The sequence below is a fragment of the Heliangelus exortis genome, chromosome 26 (assembly GCF_036169615.1).
Source record: "Heliangelus exortis chromosome 26, bHelExo1.hap1, whole genome shotgun sequence".
NCBI lineage: Eukaryota > Metazoa > Chordata > Aves > Apodiformes > Trochilidae > Heliangelus > Heliangelus exortis.
Window position 1 is genome coordinate 1,608,148 of NC_092447.1, and position 25,713 is coordinate 1,633,860.

At 42.3% G+C, this 25,713-nt stretch overlaps 1 protein-coding gene across 4 annotated transcripts in view; it reads right to left on the reverse strand.

Annotated features, from left to right (window-relative positions):
• Positions 1-208: 208 nt before the first annotated feature.
• The window catches only part of SIK2 (salt inducible kinase 2), a 32,782-nt gene continuing 7,277 nt past the window's right edge, over positions 209-25,713 (reverse strand). For 2 of the 4 annotated variants that reach the window (XM_071769228.1, XM_071769230.1), the window contains exons 4-15: positions 20,209-20,370; positions 14,151-14,275; positions 12,727-12,850; positions 12,052-12,269; positions 11,420-11,572; positions 9,127-9,291; positions 7,416-7,644; positions 6,419-6,703; positions 6,097-6,260; positions 5,158-5,274; positions 4,332-4,423; positions 209-3,860 (exon numbers count right to left, since the gene is read on the reverse strand). In XM_071769228.1, the coding sequence (XP_071625329.1) occupies positions 3,242-3,860; positions 4,332-4,423; positions 5,158-5,274; positions 6,097-6,260; positions 6,419-6,703; positions 7,416-7,644; positions 9,127-9,291; positions 11,420-11,572; positions 12,052-12,269; positions 12,727-12,850; positions 14,151-14,275; positions 20,209-20,370 (2,453 nt within the window). In that variant the 3' untranslated portion in view covers positions 209-3,241. The remainder of the gene's footprint in view (positions 3,861-4,331; positions 4,424-5,157; positions 5,275-6,096; positions 6,261-6,418; positions 6,704-7,415; positions 7,645-9,126; positions 9,292-11,419; positions 11,573-12,051; positions 12,270-12,726; positions 12,851-14,150; positions 14,276-20,208; positions 20,371-25,713) is intronic. The other 2 variants (XM_071769229.1, XM_071769231.1) reach the window with 1 other exon arrangement.

Sequence of the window (25,713 nt, forward strand, 5' to 3'; positions counted from 1 at the left end):
ATTCCCTCTGGCAGTGCCCAAACCCTTCTCCTCCTCCTTCACACATTGTTCCTAAGGCTGAGCATTGCAGACATTAGCATTTAGACATTGATTTTCTTTTATGTCATTTGTAGCTTGGTGGCTTGGAGAGAAAATTACCTCAATCTAAGACATAAAGAGGCAGCTCAGAACACAAGAGTGGCAGGGGCTGCTTTAGCTCACTAGATAGTTAAAAATGAAATGCACATATTCTTTATTTTGTATTAATACACTGTAATTGCTTTACAGAGTCCAGCATTTGAGTTGCAGGTAAATACTACAGATAAACTTGCCAAACTGGAGCTCACAAAACTAGTGCATTTATCCCAAAGCAGAGACTAAACCCTCTAACTCCTTAAAAAAATACATTAAAGAACGTACCATACACACACACATATTGCACTTGTTTCCATATGAAATTTTTACCCCATATACATCACACCAAAGTCTCTTCAAAGGAGTCTGTAATACCAGATAATAAAGCTAATAATTACTCTAACAGTAGTGTACACAGTTCTCTAATGGGAGACGTAACAGACTTGGAACAAAAAAGCTGCTTCAAAGTAGTACAAAGAGGTGCCCAGTGGGTACTCTGCCATATCAGAAGGCATTTGAAGCCTTTTATTCTAATTGGCTTAAAAGAAATTACATGTAATGTTAAATATGCTTTTGGTTGAGGGGAAGAGTCACTCTAAACTACATGAAAAAACACATTAGCTTCCCCCTCACCAGCACTGCAGAGCTCAAATGGGCTTAGATTAGTTGGCACATCCTGATAAATGAATCACAGAACTCAAGAACAGTTATTTTTTGAGTCCTGAAATGCACAGTATCCTGGGGTTGGATGGGGAAGGAAGTGGTTGTGGTTCTGGCAGCAGCCCAGCTCCTGCAGCAGAACCAGGCTCTCTCCAGAGGTGTTCTGGGTCCATGAGCAGTTTTTTATCACGTAGTTCCTTGACTGCTTGGTCAGATATTAAAATTCCAGAAAGTGTTTATTATGCTGTGGGGCAGGGAAGAAAGAATGAAAGGACAGGACTCTTTGATGCCTATTTTTTTTTTTTTTCAGCAGTGAAATGCCTGGCCTGCAGTATTTGTTTTCCCTTCCCTTTGTTAGTCACTTCAGGTATCATAGGGGTTTCTGTGTTCCATAGCTATTCACTGTGTCAGACAAGTTTCCTTTGGAAGGGAAACCATACAGTGATACCTTTTCTATCTCAGCTATTTAAAGTAGAGCTTTCTAGTCCTCTTCATCTTGCATCACCTAAGTAGTGTATGGATGTGACCCCTGAACTCTCCTTTGCTGATGCCTGGAGCATCACTGTGACATCGAGGTAGAAGCTGAGCACTTGTGGACTGAGTCTGCTGCACAACTGGACCATGCTTAGAGCAGGAAACACACGAGTTGCCTCTCTAGCTGTGCACAGGAAAGCAAAGCACCTTCTGTTGGCTGTCAAACCCTCCCCTCCTTCACCCAGCCTGCAAGGCAGTGACTGAAGCCCTGCTATTCCACATCGCAGTCTTATTGCTGTAAATGCTGGCTGATGATCCTCCTTTCTGCACCATCATTATGGGTAGTATCCAAGACCTGAGCTCCCCCAACTTGGCAGCAAAGAGCTGGTATTTATTTCCTAGGGAAGTGGTAAGCCCAGGTCCTCTGCCATCCCTTGTGCTTTAGTGAATCTGCAGTTGTGCTTAAGGTTTGCTCAGGTGAGGGCTGAGCTGTCTCACTGGGAGCATCACTTCCCTGTCCTCCTGGGACAGAGACAAAACTCCAAACTAGAAGCCTAAACTTTCTGCAGATTCCCAAACAATCCTCCTAAGACTCTGGTGACAAAGTTCTGGAGACACAAGTGCTTGGTGAATTTACTATTTCTTGAAATGGTTGACACATCAACAGTTTGTGATGCTAAATATTGCTGTAATACTTTCAGTGTTGTATATACACAAACAATCAAACCAGTAAGAAAGTTAAAGATCATGTTCCACATGGTGGAACGTGTGCTCTGAAGGGACTTTGGCTATAGCAAGGATATAAATGGGGTGTTGTCTACTTTCTTCAGAAAAAAAGCATGTAGGCTGATAAAGAACAGAAAAAGGCACAGCACTATCACTTCACAGGGGGTTGTTTTAAGCTCATTGTTTTTTATCCTTAAGTCCTAAAACCCTAAATAATTGTCCAAATATACAAAGCTCAATAAACCACCAGCAACACATACTGCAAATTCAAAACACAGTTTGTTTGCTTGTTCCTAGAATGCAACAGAAAACAGATGGATCCTTACCAGTGATCAGAACTTCCTCAGGACAGAGCCCTCCACAAAGCCCTGCCTGCCTGAAGGGTTGATTTCAAAAGCCACCCAGGGTGGAGTTTTGTTTTTCAAATGCCATTGGCTGCAGCTCTTGGGTTTTCTCATGGTACTTCTTACCTTCTATCTCTCTGTTAGCTAATTCTTTACTCTGTAGTATTCGGATCCCCACCTGAGGTTTCCACAAACCACTGTGGTTCCCTGTCTCAGGTCCAGGTATCTTTTGACACAGTCAAGATAATCAGCAGAGATCCAGGAGCTTACCTTAGTGGACAATTCAGGGTTCCTGGGCAGGCTCAGGAAATACTCCTTACTTCCTAGCAAGGGAAGTGGATGCTGCCTGAGAAGACTGGGGATCTGAGAGACTGACCATGGAGTAGTTCCAGATCAGTAGCTTAACCAGCACTTGGATGCCAAAGAGCAACTTTCCTTTAATCCCACCTAACACTGCTGTTACAAGAGTTTTACAGTTGCCATCAGCCATCACCCAATCTACCCTGAATTTCAATGAAAACTATTGCTTTTATTGTCAAGAAGTACAATACAATGTGCACTCATTCTCATTTCTCCGAGTGAATGTTAGATGGACGCTGACAAACTCCCCCATTTTTTTAGAAGGGGCTATTTCATTCCTCTAGAATTCACCTTTTTGCCTCCTATGCCAACTAGTTCTCTGTGGGATGAACCAGCACTATCTGTTCTCTAGCCCCTGCCACCACGAGGAGTTAGTGGCCACTTTTTTCCACCTCCTGCTTTTTTTTTTTTTTTTTTTTCCAGTCAGGTGGATTTTTAGTTCCCCTGTTAATTCAAAGGTCGAAAAATTACCATGAACTTTGGGGTAGGAACAAAAAACAAAAAATTCACATGCTTTTCCATTTGTCCATGTCTTCCACTCCCCTGTTAGTCACCGCGCGGTGTTAATTCACCAGGACGTAGCCACTGTGCTGGGGATCCACAGTCTCCATCATTTCACAATCAAAGAGTCCAGGCAGTTCTGAGAGGGTTAATGGATCATAGTTGGACTGGGACTCGTGAGCTGCTGAGCTGCCCTGGCTGTCAGGCAGTGCTACACTGCTGGGGTGTGCTGGCTCCAGGGAATACTGGCACTGGTCTGGGTAGTCTGGCTCAGAGGAGGTGACAACAGACAATTCACGAGTCTGATAGGAATATTGTAAGGACTGTGTGGGCTCCTGCTGCACCTGGCCTGGTGCTGACAGCCGGGATGAGCTGGTGATCTGGGAGGGTGGCAGTGGGTCCAGCTGTACCTTCTGATACCGACTGAGGAAGGGGTCGTATTGCATTTGTTCTGAGGAAGGCTCCATCACAGGGCTCAGAGCCTGCTGCAAGCTGAACTGGGCTGATTGCTGCTGCTGCTGCTGCTGCTGCTGCTGCTGCTGCTGGGGTGGCTGCTGCTCTTCCTGGCATGAAAGTGGCAGCTGACTTGACCTGGGGTATGAGCTCTCAGCTATCTGCATCTGGTTAAAATACGCTTGGAGCTGGGACTGCTTCTGGAGAAAGAGTCTCTTCTGATGCAGCCTGAATCAAGGAGATAAACCACAATTATTTTTGCCTAGGTGCTAGCACGAGTCCTGTGTGCTAGTCAAACAGCTCAGCAGAGAGTGAAGTCCAGAACTGGAAAATTCCTGGGCAATCTTGTTTAATAAATATCACAGCAAACCAGGATCTTCACCTTGCAGCAGATGTGTGGAGGTTGAGTTTACAGACCCCTTTTTAATCACTCAGTGAATTTTCCACATGCAACTACATTAACTCTGTGCATTGCTTAATTCTGTTTGCTAAGAATAATATGATTGAATTTGTATTTTAGGTCTGCTGCTCCCTGCTCTATGGAACTTGGGAGCTGCAGACTTGAGTACAGGTAGCTACAATTAGTGGGAATTAATCATACTATTATACCAGGCCACTAATAATGGAAATGATCAAAGTCTCCCCTACTATATTCTTCTTCTCTGACCTATGTTGCTTTCTATAAACTTAGTGTCTTACCTGTGCTCCTGTAACTGCTGTTCCAGACTCCGAGGCAATTCTTTGCAATATATCTGGCAAGTATTCTGAGCTTTTGATAGTAGAGTGGGTTTCTGCAAGAAAAGCAGAAAAAAAAGTGCTGTTTTAAATTCCATTCCATTTCATGTACAAGTCTAGAAAACAAGCAAAAGATTGTCTACCATTATGGCCATATAACTGCCCAGCTTCATTTTCAGAAGCTGTCACCAGAGCTGCCATCAAAAACCACAGCTACTACTGCTCATTGGCTTTAACATTTAGACAAAGGACATCTTTGCATGATGCATAGAAAGATAAATAAAATAAATACATAGAAATGCATTTCTATAAAATAAATGCATAGAAAATATAAATGCATAGAAAGATTCCTTCCCAAGTGAAAGAGAGCTGCAAACTGGAAAAAAGTTTTTTCTTTTTAAACTAAAGCTATGTGAATTTCTTTTTTTTTTTAATTAAAAATTAAGAGATGGGGGAAGAAACAGTAAGCCCTGGAGGATCAGAATTGAGTCTTCAGATGCTGGTGTATAACCTTCATAGGATGCAACACAGATACAGGTATTCACTGACTGGCTGCACATTGTTTTAGTAACACTGTGCAGACTGAGTAGGAAAACAGCAGTTATGTAGCATACTTTTTGCATAATTAGGGCCGGTGTGTAACAAAAGAAAAATACAGTGCAATTTCAAATTAATTCAAATGTAATTTCAAATTCCAGAGAGAAATTTAGTCTGTGATTTTCCTGAGTAAAAATATCCAAAAGAGTCCTGGTGTACCAGCTGCTGGATGAAGCCAGGGGAGGTGCTGTACCTGGAGCCTGTGCTGTAGGAACTGGGGTTCTGAGCTCTGCCCTCTGGGTAACAGGGGGGGATGTGCAGCATTAGGGAAAGCAGAGGCAGCTTCCTGCTGCTGCTGAGATGCTTCCTCCTGCAGAAAGAAGAGGAACAAGTTTCACCCCCAGAAAAGGGTTTCCTGCACCCTTTTCTTTAAGGATTTCCCCTTCACAGTTGCCACGTGGACTCTGGTGTCACCGAGTGCTTTCATGGCATGGTGAGGAGCATAAATTAGAAAGATTTGAACTATCTGTGCTGCAAAATGTCAAGGGCTCACATCTGTGACTACAATTATATGATACAGAACATATTTTTTGACTTGCCCTCTGAAATAGTAATTGTGCTGGGCTAGAAAACGATCCAAACTCTGAATGTGCTTTTCTGCAGCTCGCGTTACACAGCTGCAAAACAGAAGGCAAAAAGCTTGCAATAGTGGTGGAGATGCTAACTACAGAGCAGGCATCTCTAGCAAGCTGGAAAGTGCTGACAAGGGAGGGGAGAGAATTGTTGCCATGGGAATGGCAGGAGCTCTGCAGCAGGTTTACACCCAGGGAGAGATTCTGGTGGAAAGATTGCAACTTGGTGAGTGTCAGACCTGAAGGTTTCCAGCAGCCAGAAAGGAACGGCTGGAGCTCCAAGAAGGAGCAGGCTTCATCTGCAACTCTAGATGCTTACAGTGCCTGTGGACTTCTTACCCATTTTATTCATGGGGTTTAGCAGAAACTTACTGTTTTGATCTGGTGTTCCATTTGAAACAAGTAACTGGGGAGCTTGTAGGAGCTGTTTAGCATTTCACTGCACTAATCAAGCTGTTATCATTTGGCTTTTACACTTTTTACAGTTGTACCAGACCACAGCATTACATTCCCAAAGCACTAACACCTGAAAGATGGAGCTTAATTTGTGGTGTAGGTACCTGTGGAGGGCTATTAATGAGGTCCTGCAGCTGGGTGGCAGGTGAGGACAGAGAAGGTTCTTCTTCTGATCCCATCTGTTCATAGAGCATCTGGACTTTGTTCAGTTCCAGGATTCCTTTTGTTCGTGCCAGGTTCTGGAGATGCTGCCTGAATGCTACAATTCCTGGGGAAGAGTTGAGCAAAGCCCTTGTCAGAAAATCCCTTAGCTTGGTATCTGGCTAGCACAGCAAGTGTCAGATGAAGCAGCAAGCAGATGGCAGGGTGCTGCTGGTGTGCATTTAATGCCATATTTCTGTAGAAGATGAGAATGGTTCCAGTTACCTTGGGTGAGGGAGGTGTCAGAAGCTCTTCGACCCTCTCGGAAGCTGACGGGGGAGCGGTTGTGGGTCTCTCGTTTTTGGGAGGTGAGTGCCTGCATGGCTGGGTTGGCAGGTCTCAGCCCTATGAAAGGTGGTGTCATTCTGGGTGTTTGTGGGTTATTTAGTACCATTTCTTTCAAGGAAGGAGCATCTTCCAGGAATTTCACATCTCTCTGGATGGATCCCATGTCATACTCGGAGTCGATGCTGCCCAGGGATGAGTTCTCATTCAATGAGTAGACTTTCCCTGTGACAAAAATCAAAGGCCAGAATAAAAGGAAAGTGCAGCAGGAATTCAGCAGAGGAAGTGCCACAAGCTCAGGCCAACATTGACTGTCTTAGAGAAATTGAAAAAAAAAAAACCCAAGTTACATAAAGTAATTGTACTCCAACACTTGGAGGACCAGAGTGGGGATTTGCTACTGGTTTGTACATTATTGCAGTGAGAAGATGCTATGCAGATGGGTGTTCACTGGTTTGGTTGGAGAATGCTGAGTGTTCCTTTCCAGAGATAAATCTGAGCTGAAAGGCCTGGTGATCTTGCTGGTTTTGGAGTACCTGAGAATCCAGAGGGCTTTGTTTTCCCTCCTCTGCCAGCACATCTTTAGGGCATGAATGATTTTGGGACATGCAATTATTTGAAAAAGAGCAAGCCAACTGGTCAGACTTCACTAGTTGCTACTGGGGTTATACATCACTGTACCAGCTGGGGGGTTGCTGATTTGTTTTCATACTGTCTGTACTGGGCTTTTTGGGGGGGCTGTAGTGTTTTGTTTTTTTTTCCCCTTCAGCCTTTATAGCTAAAATGCCAAGTAACAAACCCAAGAAACTCTTTTGTGCTTGTCAGTCTTAAAACCTAGTGTGTTTGGATTGAGTGCTGCTGAGACTATGAAATGAGCTTTGGAGCTGCCTGTGTTAGCTGGTTACCTAGTTACCTAGTTACCTAGTTAGTTAGGTACCTGTGGCTGGCAGCATCACCACCTGGTTGGTCACCTCTGCCAGGGTGTGACGTCTCTTCCCACAGCGAGCTGCCCGGAGGGCTGCAAGTGTCTGGGCAGGGTCATCTTCTGCTTCTCCTTCTGTCTCTATTCCTTCATCTATAGATGTTTCCATCATGCTGGTAGGCAGGGATTGGCATCCTTTCCTCATCACCACGGGAGGCACAGGATCTAGCAGGCAGCCATTTACCTACATGGCACAAGAAGAGGGGCAGCTTTCAGTTATTACACGTGGTTGACCCTTGGTTAAACTTTTACTTCACCACCTGGAATAATATTGAAACAAGATGTAGGCAATGAGATAAGTACTCAAAATTATCTTATACAACGATAAGGTGTTCTTTAACACACAAAAGCTCCCAACTTCCACATATTTCACTCAGTCTTTGCTGCCCTGTGGTGCTGTCACAGACCTCAAAGTTTGGCAAAATGGATCAGATTGTAGCTCCCCTTAGAGACTTAATCTGTACCCAGACATTTGTAAAGCTGTGGAGCCCCCACATCCTATCAGTTGACTCCAGTTAAGTCTCTTCACTGTGGAGGTGTGGAAAGCCTACAGAACCTTCCAGTCTGATTACAGGAAACAAAACCCATTAGGTGAAGCTGCAATTTTACACGGTTTCCAGTGAAAATTTCAGTTGTTCCTGGTTATAGAAATGGCCCCGCAGAGAATGGCCACAAACTATTTGAGGTGATGCAGTTCTAATAGTTTTTGACAGTCAGAAGTTCCTGCTGGCTATTTACCCTTCAACAAAAAATTAACAAAAATGTAGCTCTTTTGGCTGGCTTAAGAAATTGGTAGAGACATTATGGTATTTTAAGTGCATGATATTTTAGATTCTTTAGCTGGCAATGGAAGCTTATTGTTAGGGTTCCATTATAACCTCCTGTTCTCATTTGTCTGAATTTTTGGCTGAATTGCTGAGTAGGTTGCTCTGGACACTCAGCAGTGAACCCTTTGTATTAGAAGCTGTGTATGAGGAGTCTTCAGGGCTCTTAAATATATTTGAGAAGAATATAAAAAAAACCCCCACTTTTGTAGGTTGATTTTTCTTTTACAAATGACACTGTGGTAAGATTGGTGTGTAAGGAAAGAGCATGAGGCACATTAGTGATCCAAAAAAAGAAGGCTATATGCAAGAGAGAAGTAGAAAAAGAATCTGGAATACCCTAAAACTCTGACACTCAGAGAGCACTTCAGGGAAACAAGCACCATGTGTTTTGTAGGAAAAATACAACAAATCAAATGTTTACATGCTAAAGGTCTTTGCATTGGACTTTCTGTGAGGTTACACAGGAATGAGAACTTGCTGGAGACCACAGAGTTTTGGGGACAGCATAAGCTTAAAAGCAAGTGCCTGGGAGGAGGCTGAGTACATTTTCCTTTGAGGAAAAAAGGCTGGTGAAGTGGAGAGAAGCAGCTGGGTTCTCCAGCTCAGCTGATGGCAGGACACAGGAGTTATACTAAGTAAAGAAGTGACATTGGTTTGGATTAGCAAATGCTCTGACTCTGAGGATGATGATGATGATGAGCTCTCCCCTGTCAGAAGGACCTTCTTCAATTCATTAGTACCACTAGCTCTGCTTTCACCAGGGAGTCATTTAAAAGCCAACAATCTCTTTTTAGCCTTAATGATTTTGGCAAAACAGCAGAGTGATTTAAAGCTCTTACCTTTGGTGTCTCAACTCTTTCTTCCTCCATAAATGCTGTCTCTCCCTGGCAGGTGGATGGAGGGAATGAAAAGGTTTCTGCTCCTGAAGCTGAGGGAAGACCTGGAGACTGCAACAACCTTGGATTTTGTGAATGCAAGTTAACTGCAGGTACAACAGCTTGGGCCTAAAAAAGATTTCAAAAAATTTTAGTAGAAAGCAGCATACAAAGTCAAAAAGTAAAACTAACAATCTCTAAAGCAGGGTAAGGGTAAGATTTATTTCCTCATTCTTGATGAATTACATTCTTAGTCTTTAGACTTTAAAAAAGCACAAACACCAAACCACAAATGCCATTAAACTATCTACTTATTGAAGCTGAGCACTTAATAGCAGCAAAGACTGTGCTGTGGACCCTTTGGTGCCCTCCAACTTTTGACATGCTAGAATTCCTTTTTATATTCAGTACAAAATATTACCACAAGTTTCAGTGACTTTTCTAACATGCACTAATTCCTGTAGGAAAAAGCATAAGAATAGAGCAGCTGGCTCACAAAGAAGGTATTTGAACAGAGGGAGCAGTGTTGAAGGAGAGGTGTGCCCCAGGGAAGGGAAGAATTAGGAACACAGAGATCTTCAGTGTTCCTTAACCTTCATTTTTCTGAGCTGTAGCATCCACACAACAAGAGTGTCCTGTCCAAAAGGAAACAAGCAGCCTTATACAGGAGCCTGTGGTGCCACCATGTGTGAAAACATCATCTTGTTGCTCAGGATAGCTCCCAGGTCTGCTGCAGTCCTGAGCAAAAACTGATAGCATGGCTATAAAGTCCAGGAATTTAGTGCAATAAGGAACTACCTTCCAGGAGGGTTTTTCTTTGTAGTTCATCTGTCTCTACCTCCTTTTAATACATCTTAGAATTTAAAATCTGCTTTACAGTACTGTGTGTCTTTGTTGTTACAACTACTGTCTAAGCAAATAGCTGGTTTGAATCTTTGTCAGCCATATGGTTCCTGGACCTATGTTTTGAAGTGATTTGGCTTTCATTTCAACAAAATACAAACCCAAACAGTGTCTTCCTGCCTCAGGTGAAAAAGGAGCATCATAGGTGTGATGGAAGTGGAGTGTGCACACTTGTTCCATACAGCAGCAATACAGTACCTAGGAGGCTCTGAACTTGGGAGAATTTTTACTTGACACCATGATAAATCTGAGTCATCTTAGGCCAAGTCTTTCATGTTTCCAATCATGCATTAATGGAAATAAAATCTGCACAACATCTGTGCATCTTAATGAAACAGAAGAACATGTAAAAATATAATTTGGGAATTACTGGAATAAGACACAATAAACTGTGCGTGACCTTTCTGAAGAAAATTATTAGGGAAGAAGCAGACTGAGTAGCCTTAGAGCCTGTGCTGAATCAGTCAGTATAATTGGAGTGGGCAGCCTTCTGCAATGGAAAACCTGGCACCAGATATGAGGAGCACCCAGAGTTGGTCTTGATAAAACACATGTGACATCCTTAAGACTCAAATCAAGCAGTCAGTCATCACAGGGGCTCTGTGCACAGAGGTTTGGCAGCTGTGCTGCAAAGACTCCATGAAATTGGCCTCTTGCTGGGTCACAGGAGGAAAAAAGAGGTGCAAGCCTTAAAAGAAATTCCATTATTTAGGAACAAATCTGAGTCGTGAGCTATGAAGAGTCTCACAATGAGGGTATTTTTATTGGGACCTAAGACACCATAATGGATTGGCATGATGGGCATCTTAACCTGATAGGTTGATCCTAGTGTTTTCTTTCAGGTTCTGTGGGAGCTGGAAAGCTTATCTAGAGAACAGCAGGGGAGAAAGATCCCTTCAGACTGACTGTAACACTAAGTAGTCCCTGTATGCTTCATGTTGCCTGCATGTTGCACACTCCCCAGAAATGTTTTTTCTCTCACATTTTAACCCATGACTTCCCAGAACAAACTCTTGAAATTCTCAAAAAAAAGGAAGTGTTCTAATTAGAAGCACAAGCACAGTACTTCCAACCACAGATAACCCTTACATCCAAACCCGTTGTTTGCATTTTGGGTCTGGGAATGCACTCAGCTCCCCTTTTCCCATCTGAGACTTTTTCAACCCATTTGTCACCAGTTCTGAGAGGAGAAAAACCCAAAACCATCTTTCCAAAAGGCTGCCACGAGTCTACAGGATACAGAAATCAGGGAGCAGGAGTGGATGCTAAGGGAATCAATGCAGAAACACCATGCTGAAAGAAGGGAATGTCTGGTACAGCCTGAAGCCAAGCAGTGCCAGGAATCAGAGCTCACCTTGGCCACTGTTTGCTCAGCGATGGTGCTTGGCCGCCGCTGCCGAGCATCCAACCTCTGTTCCACAGGGAAGCTGCTCCGGTGGGATTTCAGCCTTTCCACCAGCAGGTAATAGATGGCAGCAAAGTGGTTGTAGCTCTTGTTCTGCAGAGACTGCAAAAGAGAAGCACTCGGGTGTGGGCACAGCCGCTGTGTGTTATCTCTTCTGTTGGAAGAGCCCAGGAAGGAGAAGGAATTCCCACCCGGGGGTCTGTGAGGGGGGAAGGCAGTGGGGTGGGCAAACATGGTTTGAGCTGAAGCTTTCTCAGTTGCCAGTGTGCCAAGAAAAGAAAAGAATCAACTTTACATTACTGGAGCTTGCTGTATTTTAGGCTACGAGAGTACCTGTAGCTCATGTTCAGGTGCTACTCTGCATCCTCAAATATTTCAACTTGGAGAAGGGACTTGGGTCCAGGTTCTTGTAAATTTATTTGCCTTTCCAAGTCACTAGAAGCCATGGGAACTGAGCCTCTACAAAGCAGAGGAACAACTATACTCTTCTAGCAGAAACTGCCAACCTCCCCAGTGGTTTAAAGTATCAACCATCCTAAAGGCAATGCTTGTGATACAAGATCTGCTTGGGTCTGTTTTACCTCAATAGTTTTCTGTTGGTCTATTCCAAGGCTGTGCATTAGTCTCAAGACCTGCTCATTGTATTCTCCAATGGAAGGCTCATTATCTTCTGGAGGATAAAGAATGGGTCTCTGTGCAGGGACTTCTATGAGCATCCACTTGTGCTCCTTAATCTGAGCTATAGATAACCGTTTGGATGGGTCAAGGACCAGCATTCTTCTAATCAGATGTTCACACTCTGTTGGGAAGAAACACAAGCCAAACCTGCTCAATTTTAAATATATATAAATATACACTCCCAGACCTCCCAACACAGAGCGTGGCAACAGAAAACAGCCTTATTTCTACCTAAGTTCTGTGCTCAATGCATTTCCTGAAGGCTAAAGCAATCTCTCAAAACAAGATAAAAGTTATATTAAGAACAAATTTCCAACTTCTTTAAATGCATGGTACAGCTAACAGTGGCATTCCTTCAAGGGAAGGAGCAAATGTGAAACAGCAGATCTGCAGTCACAGCAATGATTGGAAGACACAAACCTGGATCTAATTCCCATACCTATGTCAGCAAAGGCACAGAAATACAACACAGTTCAGAGCCAGCTGAAAAATGTGCCTGGGAAGCTGAGGGGTTGCTCTGGTGCCACAATAAATTCAACCTTTATCACACCAAGAGCATCAAGAGAAGACATGGTTACCTTCTGACATAAAGTAAGGGATCCTGAACCTTCCCTCAAGAACTCGTTGCCTCAGTATGGGGAGTGTTGGTCCATCAAAAGGCAATGCTCCACAGACCAGAACATAAAGGACTACACCCATGCTCTGGAAGAAAGAGAAAATTAATTTCATTTTTCAAGCCACAAAGCCTCTGGGGTTGGCCAGCCAAATCCCGTCCCAGAAAAAAATAAAATTACGCTCTGCAGACACAGGAAATTTCTACAAAAAAGGAGCTGGATTTCTGGAGATCCCTAAACATTGAGAAGACTCAGCTATCCCAAACCAGCTTGGCTTGGAATACCTTGTGCTGACAGGCAGGAAAGCTGCAGTGTGATGGGTTAGGGAGATGACTGAATGACACCTGAAAAGTGAGCCCCAACCTCAAGTGAGAATTAGAGATACTTTTTATTCATCTCAATGTTGTTCAAACAAAGCCAAACCTCAAACAGGAAACTGTAACCTTTTGAATTTACCAACTTGCCAAAGCCTGGGTAGGAGGGATTATTTAATATGAGCAAAAGGAGACTACTTGGGCAAGAGCTCTCCTTTAACTCTCGGACTTATTATTTTAAGTATGGAAGTTAATTGGCACAGCAGGTTCAGCAGATACACTGAAAATATAGAGCAGCACAGGAGATGAAATAACCAAACCAGACCCCATGCCAACCAGGTGTCAAAGACAGCACCAGATGTTGCAGGAGCAAAAAAGCAGGCAATCAGCATTCACCTTGAGACTTTGTAAGTATGCAGATATTTTTAAATTAAATATATATTTTCAGAAGTCACTTTCTTTCTTCCTTAACATGCCAAAAGCCTGAAACAAAACCAAACTGGGAATGAAAAATCAGTCTCTGAGAAAGCGCCAAGGGTGCACAGAACTTCTTCAGTTAATTTTAGTCTCTTTTCCATTCCATAAGGAGATGGGTTGTGCTCTTCATCCTCTTCCAGCAGAGCAGTGTGCATGGAGAAGCACTGACTCAAACCCATGCAGCAGAAGTGTCTGTGGCACCAAAGTGCTCGTTTCCAGCTAAAAGAGCAGTCACCTCTCCTTGTTCCAGTGGCTCAGAGTCCCCTCAACCTCCTCAGGAACCTGCAGCCTTACGAGTTCAATTTCCACTTCACACAGAAGATTCAAAATACACTAAAAAAAGCCCAAAGTTCACCCATTCAGCCAGGAGAGCTTTTGGAGTAGCTACAGTTTTTTCATCCAGTGTGCACTTCATAGCCACCTGGATAGGTAGCTTCAATCCCATTCCCTGTTAAGAGGCACTATGTGACACTCCAGAAATGAAGCTGAAGAGGAACAGCTTGTCTGCAGCTTCAGAAAAATCAAGGATGATTCCTTTGTTCCAGCTTCCTACAAGGCTACTTGAATCTAGTATAAAAAAATAACAAATAATGATACCCAGATATCCAGCTGAGGTCCCTCGTATTGCTGTCCTTCAAAAACTTCTGGAGCTGCATATGGTGGGCTCCCACACCATGTTGTCAGAGGCTCACCACTCTTATAGAAATTTCCAAATCCAAAATCTGTTGAGGAATTAAAGGGAAAGTCACTCCAAACTCCAGTTGCTTGACAAAGAATAATTATGCACATGGAATAGGCCTGAAAGCTCACTTTGATTAATGAAAGGCTCTGTGACAAATCCTTTTATCAGCACTCCCACTGAAAATATTTACTGGGATGCTGAATGTCCTATACTTTTATTTTCATGGCAACTAAATAGTTTGAATAAACTTCTACTAGTTTTCTAAATCCAAGTTTATAAACAGCTATCATCAAAATTCAATAAACTGAAAATCATGCACACAGATGAGCTTATTTATTGCCAAGAGATACCTGAAATTCAGTACGGGATCTGAGATCTCCCAAGTTTGCTTTAGGTGCTCTCTAGCCTCACATACAAAACAAATCTTGATAACAAAAGCATCCACCTTGGAGATGGGAAGAAGGAACACTCCAAAAGCAACAAGTATGGGAAAACACAAATCTTTTAGCTGGGAAGGAAACTGTCTGATCATTTGCAAACAGAAACCAACTGAAAACTTCTGCCTCAACATTTCCACAGTCTGAAATTCAGTGCTGTAATTCTGCTGCAAACTTTCTGCCAGCTTGGATGTACAGCTGGGCAGTCACTCCAACCCCTTCACATCTTTATGTCCCTGTGTGCTGACTGCTGCTGCTGAGCTCCCATTTTTGTGATGACAAGTGATACTTTTATCCTTTATCTACTTTTGCATTGTCAACAATCAGACTGGAAACTTGAAAGACACACATTAAAGTATTTAAAGTTCATTCTACCTTTTAAAGTTAGAATTGTATTCCAGATTAATTAACAGACTTCATTCCAAGAGAACATCTTGGGCTACTCCAAGTATCTGGTACAGGTAGAACCCTCAGGAGGTTCAATCTCCCACATCAGCCCAAGGTCTCTGTCTCCACTCAGATCAGATACCCAGCCTCCCAGCAGTGAACTTTTGAGGTTTGTCAGTAATCAAAGAGCAGCCCCAGTGCCTACCAGTGCCAGAAGGACTGAAGCTGGAGGTCAGACCACAAACAGGAGCCCTGACAGTGCCATGCCCTGCAAGCACTGGGAATGCCTGACAGCTGCATGAACACTTACACAACAGCATCTGGCATCTCCCCAGACTCCAGAGGTGCAAGGGGCTCAGGTCACCTCAGATCCCAGAGCCACACAGGAGACACTGAGTGTAACACTTGCCCCATCCTTCCTTTTGCATACTCCCTCAGCTCTGAAATATCTCCAGCTGTAAAAACAGAAGGGGAAGCAACAAAATCTTCTACCAAAAAAAAATCCCCCCACTTCTGTATGTCACCTGCCTTTTCCATATCACAGCTGGACTTCTGTTGTGAACTTTTTTTAAATCCTCTTTGAGGAGATTTTTCTTCTACACATAACTGGCGTGGCAACCCTGACAATACTTCAGGAGACAAGAAGGAATTTCATCTCTCAGAAGCCCCTTGCCCCTGCATAGGTGTCACTAAATCTCATCTCTCCCTTCACTTACCTTGAGTTTGTCAGGTACTCATCATTCTTAGTATTGCAGATAAATATCAGTTGTTCTCTCTGAACTGCAGCTCAGGTGTCACCCTCATAAATCTTCATACCAGATTCACAAGTGAATGTATATTTACTTATATGTTTGTATGTATATTGTGTACTGTATGTACATTGTGCATTTGTAAGCACAGGTATATAAAGCATAACCTGCTTGAAAATGCATAAGATGCCAGCTCCTAAGGAACTGAAACTCTTGGCCTCTGCAGACTGGGTTGAAGTTAGATACTTGCTGAATGTGAACATGTGGAAGTTGCTTCAAAAAAGCTCAAATCTGAACAGCAAAAGACACAACAGGCTTTTAAATAAGAGTGTTCCGTGTAAGAGAAGCTTCAGATTTATGTTACTGGATGCTTGGTCTATTGGGCTTCCTCAATTTTTAATTATTGCACTGGCAGTTTAGTTGTCCCACTTTTAGGAGTCTTCAAATGGCCAGGGTACATTTAAGCACCAAACAGTCCCTGCTCTCCCATTCTCTCTCATTTCCCCTCCACCTTGTTTCTGCTTTGCAGTTGCTGATCTACCACAATCACTCGGGATCAAAAGTAATCATTTTCACTTAAGAACACTGTTAGGGTTTCTAATGTCACAGAAATGGATTTTACCAACATTACTGATGCTTAGGGGAAAAAAATGCCAGACCTCAAAAAAACTTGCCAGCCACAGAATTCTAAAAGGACTGAAACTGGACTCATTACCAGAGGACTCAGATTATATAATGGAATGTTCTTTTTAACATTTGCCTGAATCTGCACGTGAAAAAAATACAATCATTTGCAGTATTGTGTTCAGTTGAATAAACTCTGTGTTTGTGCAATCTGCAAATATTGGCTCTCAACATTTGTGGTATTTTGTTTCTCAATCTCATTACCCTCTCTAGAATAATCTTGCATTTGGAAGGTATAATTTTTTTTGAACCTACATCATTTAAATGGAATTTTTTTTTTTTTCCTGTTAAAAATGGAAACAGACTAAGATTTCAGACCCTTTTGCAATTTGAGAAATGGAAGCTTCCTGCCAGAGCCACTGCAACTTCTGCTGTGCAGCAGCAATGTGAGGTGGGCTCTGTTCCTCTAAAAACCCTTTAGAAGGGAAACCAGCTCCAGAGCTATATTAATCCCTTCTTCTGAAATTACAAACAGGATTCAATCTGCCTGGCTTCAGAGAGCCACATGGATCTTTTGTTAGAGTAGTAATACGAGCAGAGGAGATAATGGGGAGAGAGGTCCTGATGGAGGCAAGGTGTGAGTGTGTTAGAAACAAACCTGACCCACTTCATGAGCTGAATGCTGAGCAGCCAGCTCTGACGTCAATGCATATTTTACTGTCCACCAGCAAGACAAACCAGCACCACAACCTGCTTCAAAATAACAGTCTCTGCTACCTGGTGTGGTTCAAACACAGCAGCTTTGCCATGGAGATGAGATGCTTTCTGCAGGTGTCCATGAGACAGCCTAACGTGGGGTTTGTGTGGGGCTGGGAGCAGACAGAGGGAATCCATCCTCAATACAAAGCTGGGTTTAATTTTCCCAAATGCACACCTTTCAGTGCATAGACAGTGAGCAAGTTTTATTTGATGACAACAAAGTGTATCAGTCATCAGTAACTGCAGTCCCTTCAATCCCATTAAAAAAACCAAAAAGCAAACGTGAAGGATACAAAACAATCCAACAATCCAGCTGTCTACAAGCAATAATGGTGAGAAGAACAAAGGAGTCTTGCTAGTGCTAACAAGAAATCTGATGTCAAACCTGATACAGCATTCCTCAGCCACAATGGTCTCAGTGGACACTGTTTCTGATGAGCACCTTCTTTTATGTTACTGGTGCTGGAATTTTAAGTTTAAGGCTTTTGCTCCCAACTACTTAGCATCTTCTAGAACACAGCAGTCTATCAAAGGCTCTCACTTAAAGATCTTTATTCATCCTCTATTTCTTGTCCAGTCACTAAGAAAAAAAAAATCATCCTTTATATTTTATCTATCCTCTTCCTTCAACACAAAACTATTAAATTTCAGTCCATTCTCCTTGTTTAAGTATAAAATGTGGCAGGTCATCAGCTCAGTTTTAGGAACACTTACTTTTGAATCTTCATCTCCTTTTATGCACATTTCTGTATTTGACTAGAAAGTGTTGTATTCTTAAAGAGTAAGAGATTCAACAAAAGCTGTAGAAGCATCAGAATGAATCAAAAAGATCCCCTGGAAGTTAGGAAGAGCCTGGAATGGCCACGAGCACCTCTGGATTTTGTAGCTGCTTGGAGTGATGAGCAAGGGACAGCCCAGTGCAAACACTGACACTGCAGAGCTTTCTATCAAAATAATTCATCACTTACTGTCTTGTTTTTCAATTGCAAGATTAATTTGAATTAGAGAGTAATTGTTGCTATCAGAGTTGGGATCCTGGCTGCCCTTTGTTCTTCCCCAGTTTGATAAATGAACCATGAAGGATATGAACTCCTGGAAGAGACTGTTGTCAGGCAGCTGCACAACACCAGAGAATTTCAAAATCACAGATAAACCATTCAGTGGAATTTATCTTCTGTCTCCTCTACAGAGGAAAACAAAACACCTGACTCAGAGCAAATCACTACAAAGTTTTTATCAGTCATAATTTTCCTCCAGCTACTTTATCACCAAAGCTGGACCTGGGAATTGCTGCCCTTCTGATCCAGCTTGACAAAGATACATGGAAGAATCAGACCATATGAATCACTGCCAGTTAATGAGATCATTTACATACAGACCACTGGTAATTAACTTTCTGTAACAGAGCACAAGAGCAGCTCAGAGGACGAAAGAGAAAGCAGCAGCTGGTGGAATCCAGGAAACTGTCATTTGTCAATGCTTTTATTTGAGTCCCTGGAGAACCAAGGTACTGAAATTCCCTGCGACAGAGCAGTTCAGGTTTCCAACCCTTCTTTGGTTTAGCAGCTCTCCTGAGATGCCTTTCAAGTGGGGTTTTTGTGCCATGCTCACACTGCAGTGTCCAGGGAGACTGGGAATGTGCCTCCCCACTAAGGACACCCACGAGAGGAATACCTTGGAATACAGAATACAGCCCTACTCCAGCTCAGCTGAGGAGTTCTGAAGTGCAGAACACTGATTTGGAGGGAAAGAAATTAGGATGTGGTTGTGAAAATGGGGAGAAGCCTGGCAGATCAGAAGGGAAAGGACAGATTGAACAGTATCACAAAAATTCCTTTATATTTAGAGTTCAGTTCCTCATAGTAAGACATAGTAAGATTTCCTGAAGCCATAGACTGAGTAAATACAATGGGTATGTCAGTCATAAATCACCAGGTGCTAGGATTGTCAGCAGCTGCTAGAAATAAATGCAAGTTTAAAATTGGAAATAGGAAAAGTAAAAATACTTGATAAATGGTAGTGCTGACAAACCTGCTAGATCAGAGCTCAACAGAGTTCTTCCCAATGTATGCTGCAGTGTTGCAGAGAGGGGAGAATTTTTGCAACACAAATGCTAACCAGTTAAATAGGTGTTAATTTTTCCTTTTAAATCTTTAATCCCACGATCTTCATAGACAAAAAGGAGTGCATCTTTTCGAGAGCTGCTGGCACACTTCACACTTTTCTGCAACTTTACCTTTATGGAAAGTACTTTTCAGTTTATCCATTTCAGAAAAGCCAGAGAGGAAATTGAAGGATAAAATTATCCAGCAGTGATCTGTAACTCAAAACTGTTCTATCACTTTACCTTTCTTAGCCTGAATCACTATCTACTTGAACTTCCTTCTCAAACCTAGCAAGCTCACCCCTATATCAATGAGCCTCTTACAGCAGTTAGCCTTCCTTTTCTCCTCCCATATTATTGATGACTGAAGTTCAACAGTCCTCCAAATCAAGATGTTATCCTGCTTACCCACTTCAAGTGTCCCTGGGCCAAAGTCAATGTGGAAGGATTTGTGGAACTGTGATAAGCTGACAAAATAATTCCCATTGCTAGCAACATCTGCTGTGTCTCAGTTGATAATTAAAACTGAAATAATGCATTCAAAAAGAAAAAAAAACAATCAGTAAGCTTCCATTTTGAGTTTTTCTGATGTTGAAAGAAGTTATTTGAGTAACTGTTTTAACCTGAGCATCTGGCAGTGTTATATACATGTTATAGCACCCACAAAAAATGGCTCTAACTCTAAAAATCACTTCCTTTTTTTCTGGAAAGTATCATAGAGCCAATCTAGGAATTATTTTGGCTATGTGAGCTGTGATATCCATAAAGCAAGATTATTGTGTATTACCACTCTGATTTGCTGTACTTTCTGTCCCTTCCCCACGGGAGGCACCTGGGGCAGCAGCAGCCGCGTTACTGGAACGGCTGTCACACAAACTGAGGTGTTGGTGAACCCCATCTGCATTCTGAGTACCTGCTATTTTGATGTTCATGTTGTTGTCCAGCAGCAGGTTTTCAGCCTTCAGGTCCCTGTGGACAATCTTTCTCCCGTGGCAATATTCCACTGCCGAGAGGATCTGCCAGAATTTGCGCCTGGCCTCGGACTCACTCAGGCGGCCGTGGCTGGCGAGGTAATCTGTTCAAACAAGGCACATTTCAGTGGCTCAGACAGCAAGAAACAACCCTGGAAACGAAATTATTCCTTTCAAATAATTAGGATGAGGAAAACCGAAAGTATTCCGGTCAATCCCGGTTTCCAACCCGTTGTTCTCACACCCTTCCCTCCAAAAACTTTGAAAAGGGAGCATGGAAAAGCTGTTGCCTGATGAAACTCTGCTCTCTGTTTCTTCTTTTATAATTACCTGGCTATAGGTAGGGGAATACATGGGATAACCATGCACTTCACCAGCATGAAGTACTTGAAGATTGAGCCTATCAGTTCATGCACACCTCTCCCTCCCCCAGCAGAGGCTGTGGGGTGGCTGGGAGGGGATTATTTCTGGAAATAAAACCAGTACCCCTCAGGTACCCATTCTGACCTCTCATCTCCGTTGAGCTGCAAGCAGAAAGAACATCTTGTTTTCATGTTTGATTATCTTGTGAAAAACTAACATTAGGCCTGAACCAAATGATCACTCTGAAATGGAAAACTTCATTTATCCTCACAAAGAAAAACAAGAGAAACAGCAGCTGAGTGAGTCTTGACAGGAACAGCTTCTACAGCCAATTCTGTTCCTTCTCTAACGAGGCATAAAATCAGAGAATCAACTCTTAGAGAGATTTCAGAACTGCCTTCAGCATCCTACCAAAAAGCAGCTCATGGCCAAGGCACAGCAAACACCTGGATAATTCTACCTGGTGATGACAGCACAGGGCTGACTGCATGCACACACATGGACCCATCTCCAGCACCATCACAACTTGGACTGAAGTTAAACAAAAACCAAGGAGAAAAAATTGAACAGCTGGAGCTGCTACCAGCCCCTTCCAGTTAATATTTATAGACAAAGTCCTCTGAACAGGAATCATCATTTACAAACCAGCTACCACAAACATTTCTGTCTGAATTCAGCTCACAGGTTAAAACAGCTGCTTCTGCAAGTTGAAAGTGGCCATGATGTAATGAAGTTTTTTTGAGCCTACTTCTCTTTATTTACGAGTCTGACAAAGCCCATAAGTAAAATGATTCATTGCCAGTTATGTCAGCTCAGAGATCCTCTTGTTTAACACAGTGCCAAAGCAGAATATTTGGCTTTGCTAGGTTCTGAGGTTTTGATTTATTCTAAAGAAGGTATTGTTTATGGGCTCTATAGGTGCTTGCAACATTTTCTTTTAAGCTTTTCTGCTTTCTTTATGATAAGCAGAGGAGGCCTGAGCAGCTCACATTGGGCACACTCTGAAACCTGAAAATACATTTCCAGTAAAACTGCACTGATTGTGCACTCCTGCTTCATTGTTATTACAGATAGGGACAAAATAATATGTTGTACAGGAGGAGAAGGCACAGATCCACCCACAAACCATGAGGATAATTACAAATACTCAGAAAAACATGAAAAGCAAATTATTTGTTGTTGAATTGTATAAAACTGACCACTGACCTTGCATTCTTATACATCACAGCATTACACTACACTGCCACGAAGTGCTCCAGACAGCCCCATACTGATTATCACAGTGACTTCTGAATTCTATTTCCATTTATAGGGTTTAAATAAGCAAATACAATTGTTAATACACCATGTTGTTAGTGTGTTCAGTAGGACAGGCTTATTTTAAAGATGTCTCATAGGGGGATCATGTAGGAAAACGTCCTGTATCCCATTAGCAAGGAAACTTAACTTTGTTTTACTTCTGGGAATGAAAGGATTTCATGCACTGCTGCTGCTACCTCCCAAGCACATTCTGCAAGCAAAGAGGTGACTGCTCCTGAGCCCCCTGAAGTGGCAGCCTAGGGACCTCAGTCACAGTATATTCGTTTCAAAATCTTCAAAAAATATTTTGAAGCAAAACACATTGGATCTGATCTCTGGAACATGCAAATCTTAGAGCTTCTAACCTGCCTAAGCCTTAATACACTTTCAGCTGGTTTAACTTGGCAAAGCACAAGAACAAACAAAAGCCTGGCAGAAAGGGGAGGCTGTATTATATGCAAGCTAAATATCAGTCACAAAGTCACTGACAAATCATATGATATCAAGGTGAAGTCAGATATCAAAGGCAGAAACTAAATTACACGGAAAGCAGGCCAGCCCTTTCAGCTGCTAATCCCTCATTTCTTAGCAATGCAGCAAACAAGTTACTGAATCCAAGCTGCCATTTGATTTCATGGCTCTTAAAGTCAGGACTTACTTAAAGAGTCCAATCCGCCTTGGCCTTGAGTATTCCACCCAGTGTTAACAGTCTGCATGGAGCAGGTTATTTATTCTGAAATACACTGCTTTTTCTCCTGGAGATTCAGAACATTATCTAATTGTCATTTAGTCTATCTAAATCATTTATCAGGTAGTCTATCTAAATCATTTATCAGGTAGTCTATCTAGATCATTTATCAGGTAGTCTATCTAAAGAGGTGATGGTCCATGCAAAAATACTGGTTGGGCATTAAGTAGCTTGCAAAGAGTCAAGGCTGAGATGCAGGCAGTGTCAGCCCCTGGCTTACAGAAACCACTTCAGGACAGCTAAAATTTATTTGAGATATTTTGCCACAACAGCTGTGACCTGGACAGTTTGAATATTCATGTATATTTATCTCTAATATAGCAAGAACCATGAAAAGCTTACACTTTATGCTTTCATACAGGTATCCTTTGGCAAATCTTACTCTTATCTCATAGCCTCTGGATACATGTTTCTAAGGCAGGGTTGGTTGGGTTCTTTTTTTCATTTTTCTATAATAAAAACTAAAAACTATCTTAGATTGAGCTGCAAACAGCTAAATTCAGCAGAAAACAGCAAACTTCTGTCACGAGGCAGCTTCCTATCCAGCCTTTTCAGAAGTCCAAAGTCGAATTGTTTACTGGACAACTAAAAAATTAAGATGGTATTTACTTCAAAACATATGACTTGTATGTTGCCCACTAAACCCAGTGGTCAATGCTTTTCATTTAAAATAGGGTGCTTCATTTATGTGGACACATCTGAAATTTGGTATGTTAAGGCTCTGCTAAAGAGGCAGATGTGCCAAAGGGAGTGCCCTGAAGGATGATGATGATGATGTTGATGTTTCTTTCCAAATATTTACCAGCAATACTGCAAGCTCAGTGCTTTGCTATTCAAAAATCAGATTTACTTCTGAGGGATGCTTGGTTTTGCATGTGTAGAAGATGAGACCCATCAGACTGCCTGGGCTGATCTATTTTCCATGCCACCTTTGAGCACAGACTGTGACTGCACAAGGGCCCCTTGCAAAAACAGGTTTAAGACCCCAGGTATCCTTTGGGACAAGAGAGGCAGAGCAGAAACAGGACCAACTAAAGGAGCTTATTTTGAATTTCTGTACATTACTATCACCCCACAAAAGTAATTTTTTTTTAATAGGATGCTGGATGTTCTGGCTGGCATCTGGCAAGAGTAAGAAATAAACATTATTTCCTTTGTGAATGCTTTTGAAAATCTCAGAATACTCATGTGGTTCTTCACAGTCCAGCAGAGAGATGTCTGTGTAAGAGTACACAGCCTGACAATTCCCTTTATTTCCTGCAGGTTCTCTGCAAGTTGACAAGGTCCTGGGAACCTCCTGTCCAGGTGCAACCCAGCCTGAAGGTCAAACAGAGTACCCAGCAGGTGAGTCAGCTCTGACATCCCAGGCACCACGTCTGCCCAATGAAATGTTTGTGTCTTAACTATTCCTCAGTCTCACTTTTTCACATTTCTTGCATGAAGTAGAAAAAGGAAGTGGCAGAAAAGTCCATTCAGGGGTACAGTCACCCTGCCACATGTCAAATACCCTTCATCATCTCTAGATGAAGAAGTTGTGCTATTATTTTTTATGCTAAAATCCAGCAGGAGGCCACATGAAGAAACTGAAGGATCAGATCAAAGCAACTGCCCCTAAATTTCAGCCAAAAGCAGCAGGTTCCTTTAAATGGTCAGAATTGCACAAACTGGTAGTTTGGTCATGTTTACTGCTTTTAAAGTGCACATGTCAAGACAGCAAGCAAGAGGGGGTAGAAACAACCATAAGTGAGAGCCTGGATAGTCCCTTTCCCCTTTCTGAACAATTACATTGGTTGCAGGATTAATAATCAGCTTCCCCATCTGCAGCCTGGATTCCTGTAATATAAACAGTCACTGAGGAGAAGCTGGGAAATGAGCCCTTCAGCAGAGGTTTAGCTAACAGATAATTTGCATCTCAGCTGTTTTACAGACTTAGGTGAGAGATGCTGAAGGAGGTTACAGGATGGTGGCTGTAAAGATACCCTAAAAGCACAGTGGTAACAGCTAGTTAAAAGCTGTGTTGATCTAAAGTATTAAGCACAATTAAAACCTTCTTAATTCAAATGTTTTATTAAGTCCAAATTGATTTTTAAGAAACAGATCTAAAATGCAGCAGCTTCTGAAGTGTCCAGGCTAAATGCATTGCAAAGCACCCGGGGCAGAGTGTTAAAAGCTTGGAAAACACTCGGGCACAGGACAACAGAAGAGCATCCCACTGCTTCTGGTGTCTGAAAGCTGATGCTGTAGCAGGGAGGTTGTTTCACATTGTTAGACTTAATATGGCAAATTCAACACACCCCAAGGATCAGGACAGGAAGGAAGAAAAGCTCAGATAACTTGAGTCATCATTTTACTTTTTTGTTGCTTAACTACGACCCCGCTTTTCCCCACTTCACAGTTACATCAGGGCTGCCCTGTGACACAAGCAGGCCAATGAAAAGGACTTAGAGATGGCAAAAAAAAAAAAAATTAAAAAATAACCCAGGCAACAAGAAAGGACTTTGAACATTTGAGTTGTGTTGCCATGAAAATCCATCCCCCCTCAGGGAAAAAAATGAAGATCAGCCCAGGCTCCACCTCCTCTGCACTCCAATCACCAGGATTCCATTGCCCCCTGAGTCCATTCTGCCTGGTGATGCTGACTGACAGAGAAACTTTCTCAGCAACTCCAATTTTGTCATTGCAACAAAAATGCCTGTGAAAACCAAGTGTATCCAACATAAACCCTATGAAATCAGCTTTAATTAAACAAAAAAAGTTGTTACTTTAACACCTCAGTCCAATTCCTAAACAAAGCAACAGTACCTGATGGTTATAAAATACCTCAGCTGAAAAGATTTTCTTTACCTTTGGAAATATTTCTGGTTTTAAGAGATAGGCAATAATAGCTTTGCAAATGCCATAAACCTTTTTAGAATTATGACAGGTACTCAAAGCTACAGCTCAAGGGCTACAACCTGGCTGCTGTAACCAGCTAAGGTAGATGTAGAAAGTTTGATTTTATTTTTTTTTTACTATGCACATTGCCACAACCAAGAAG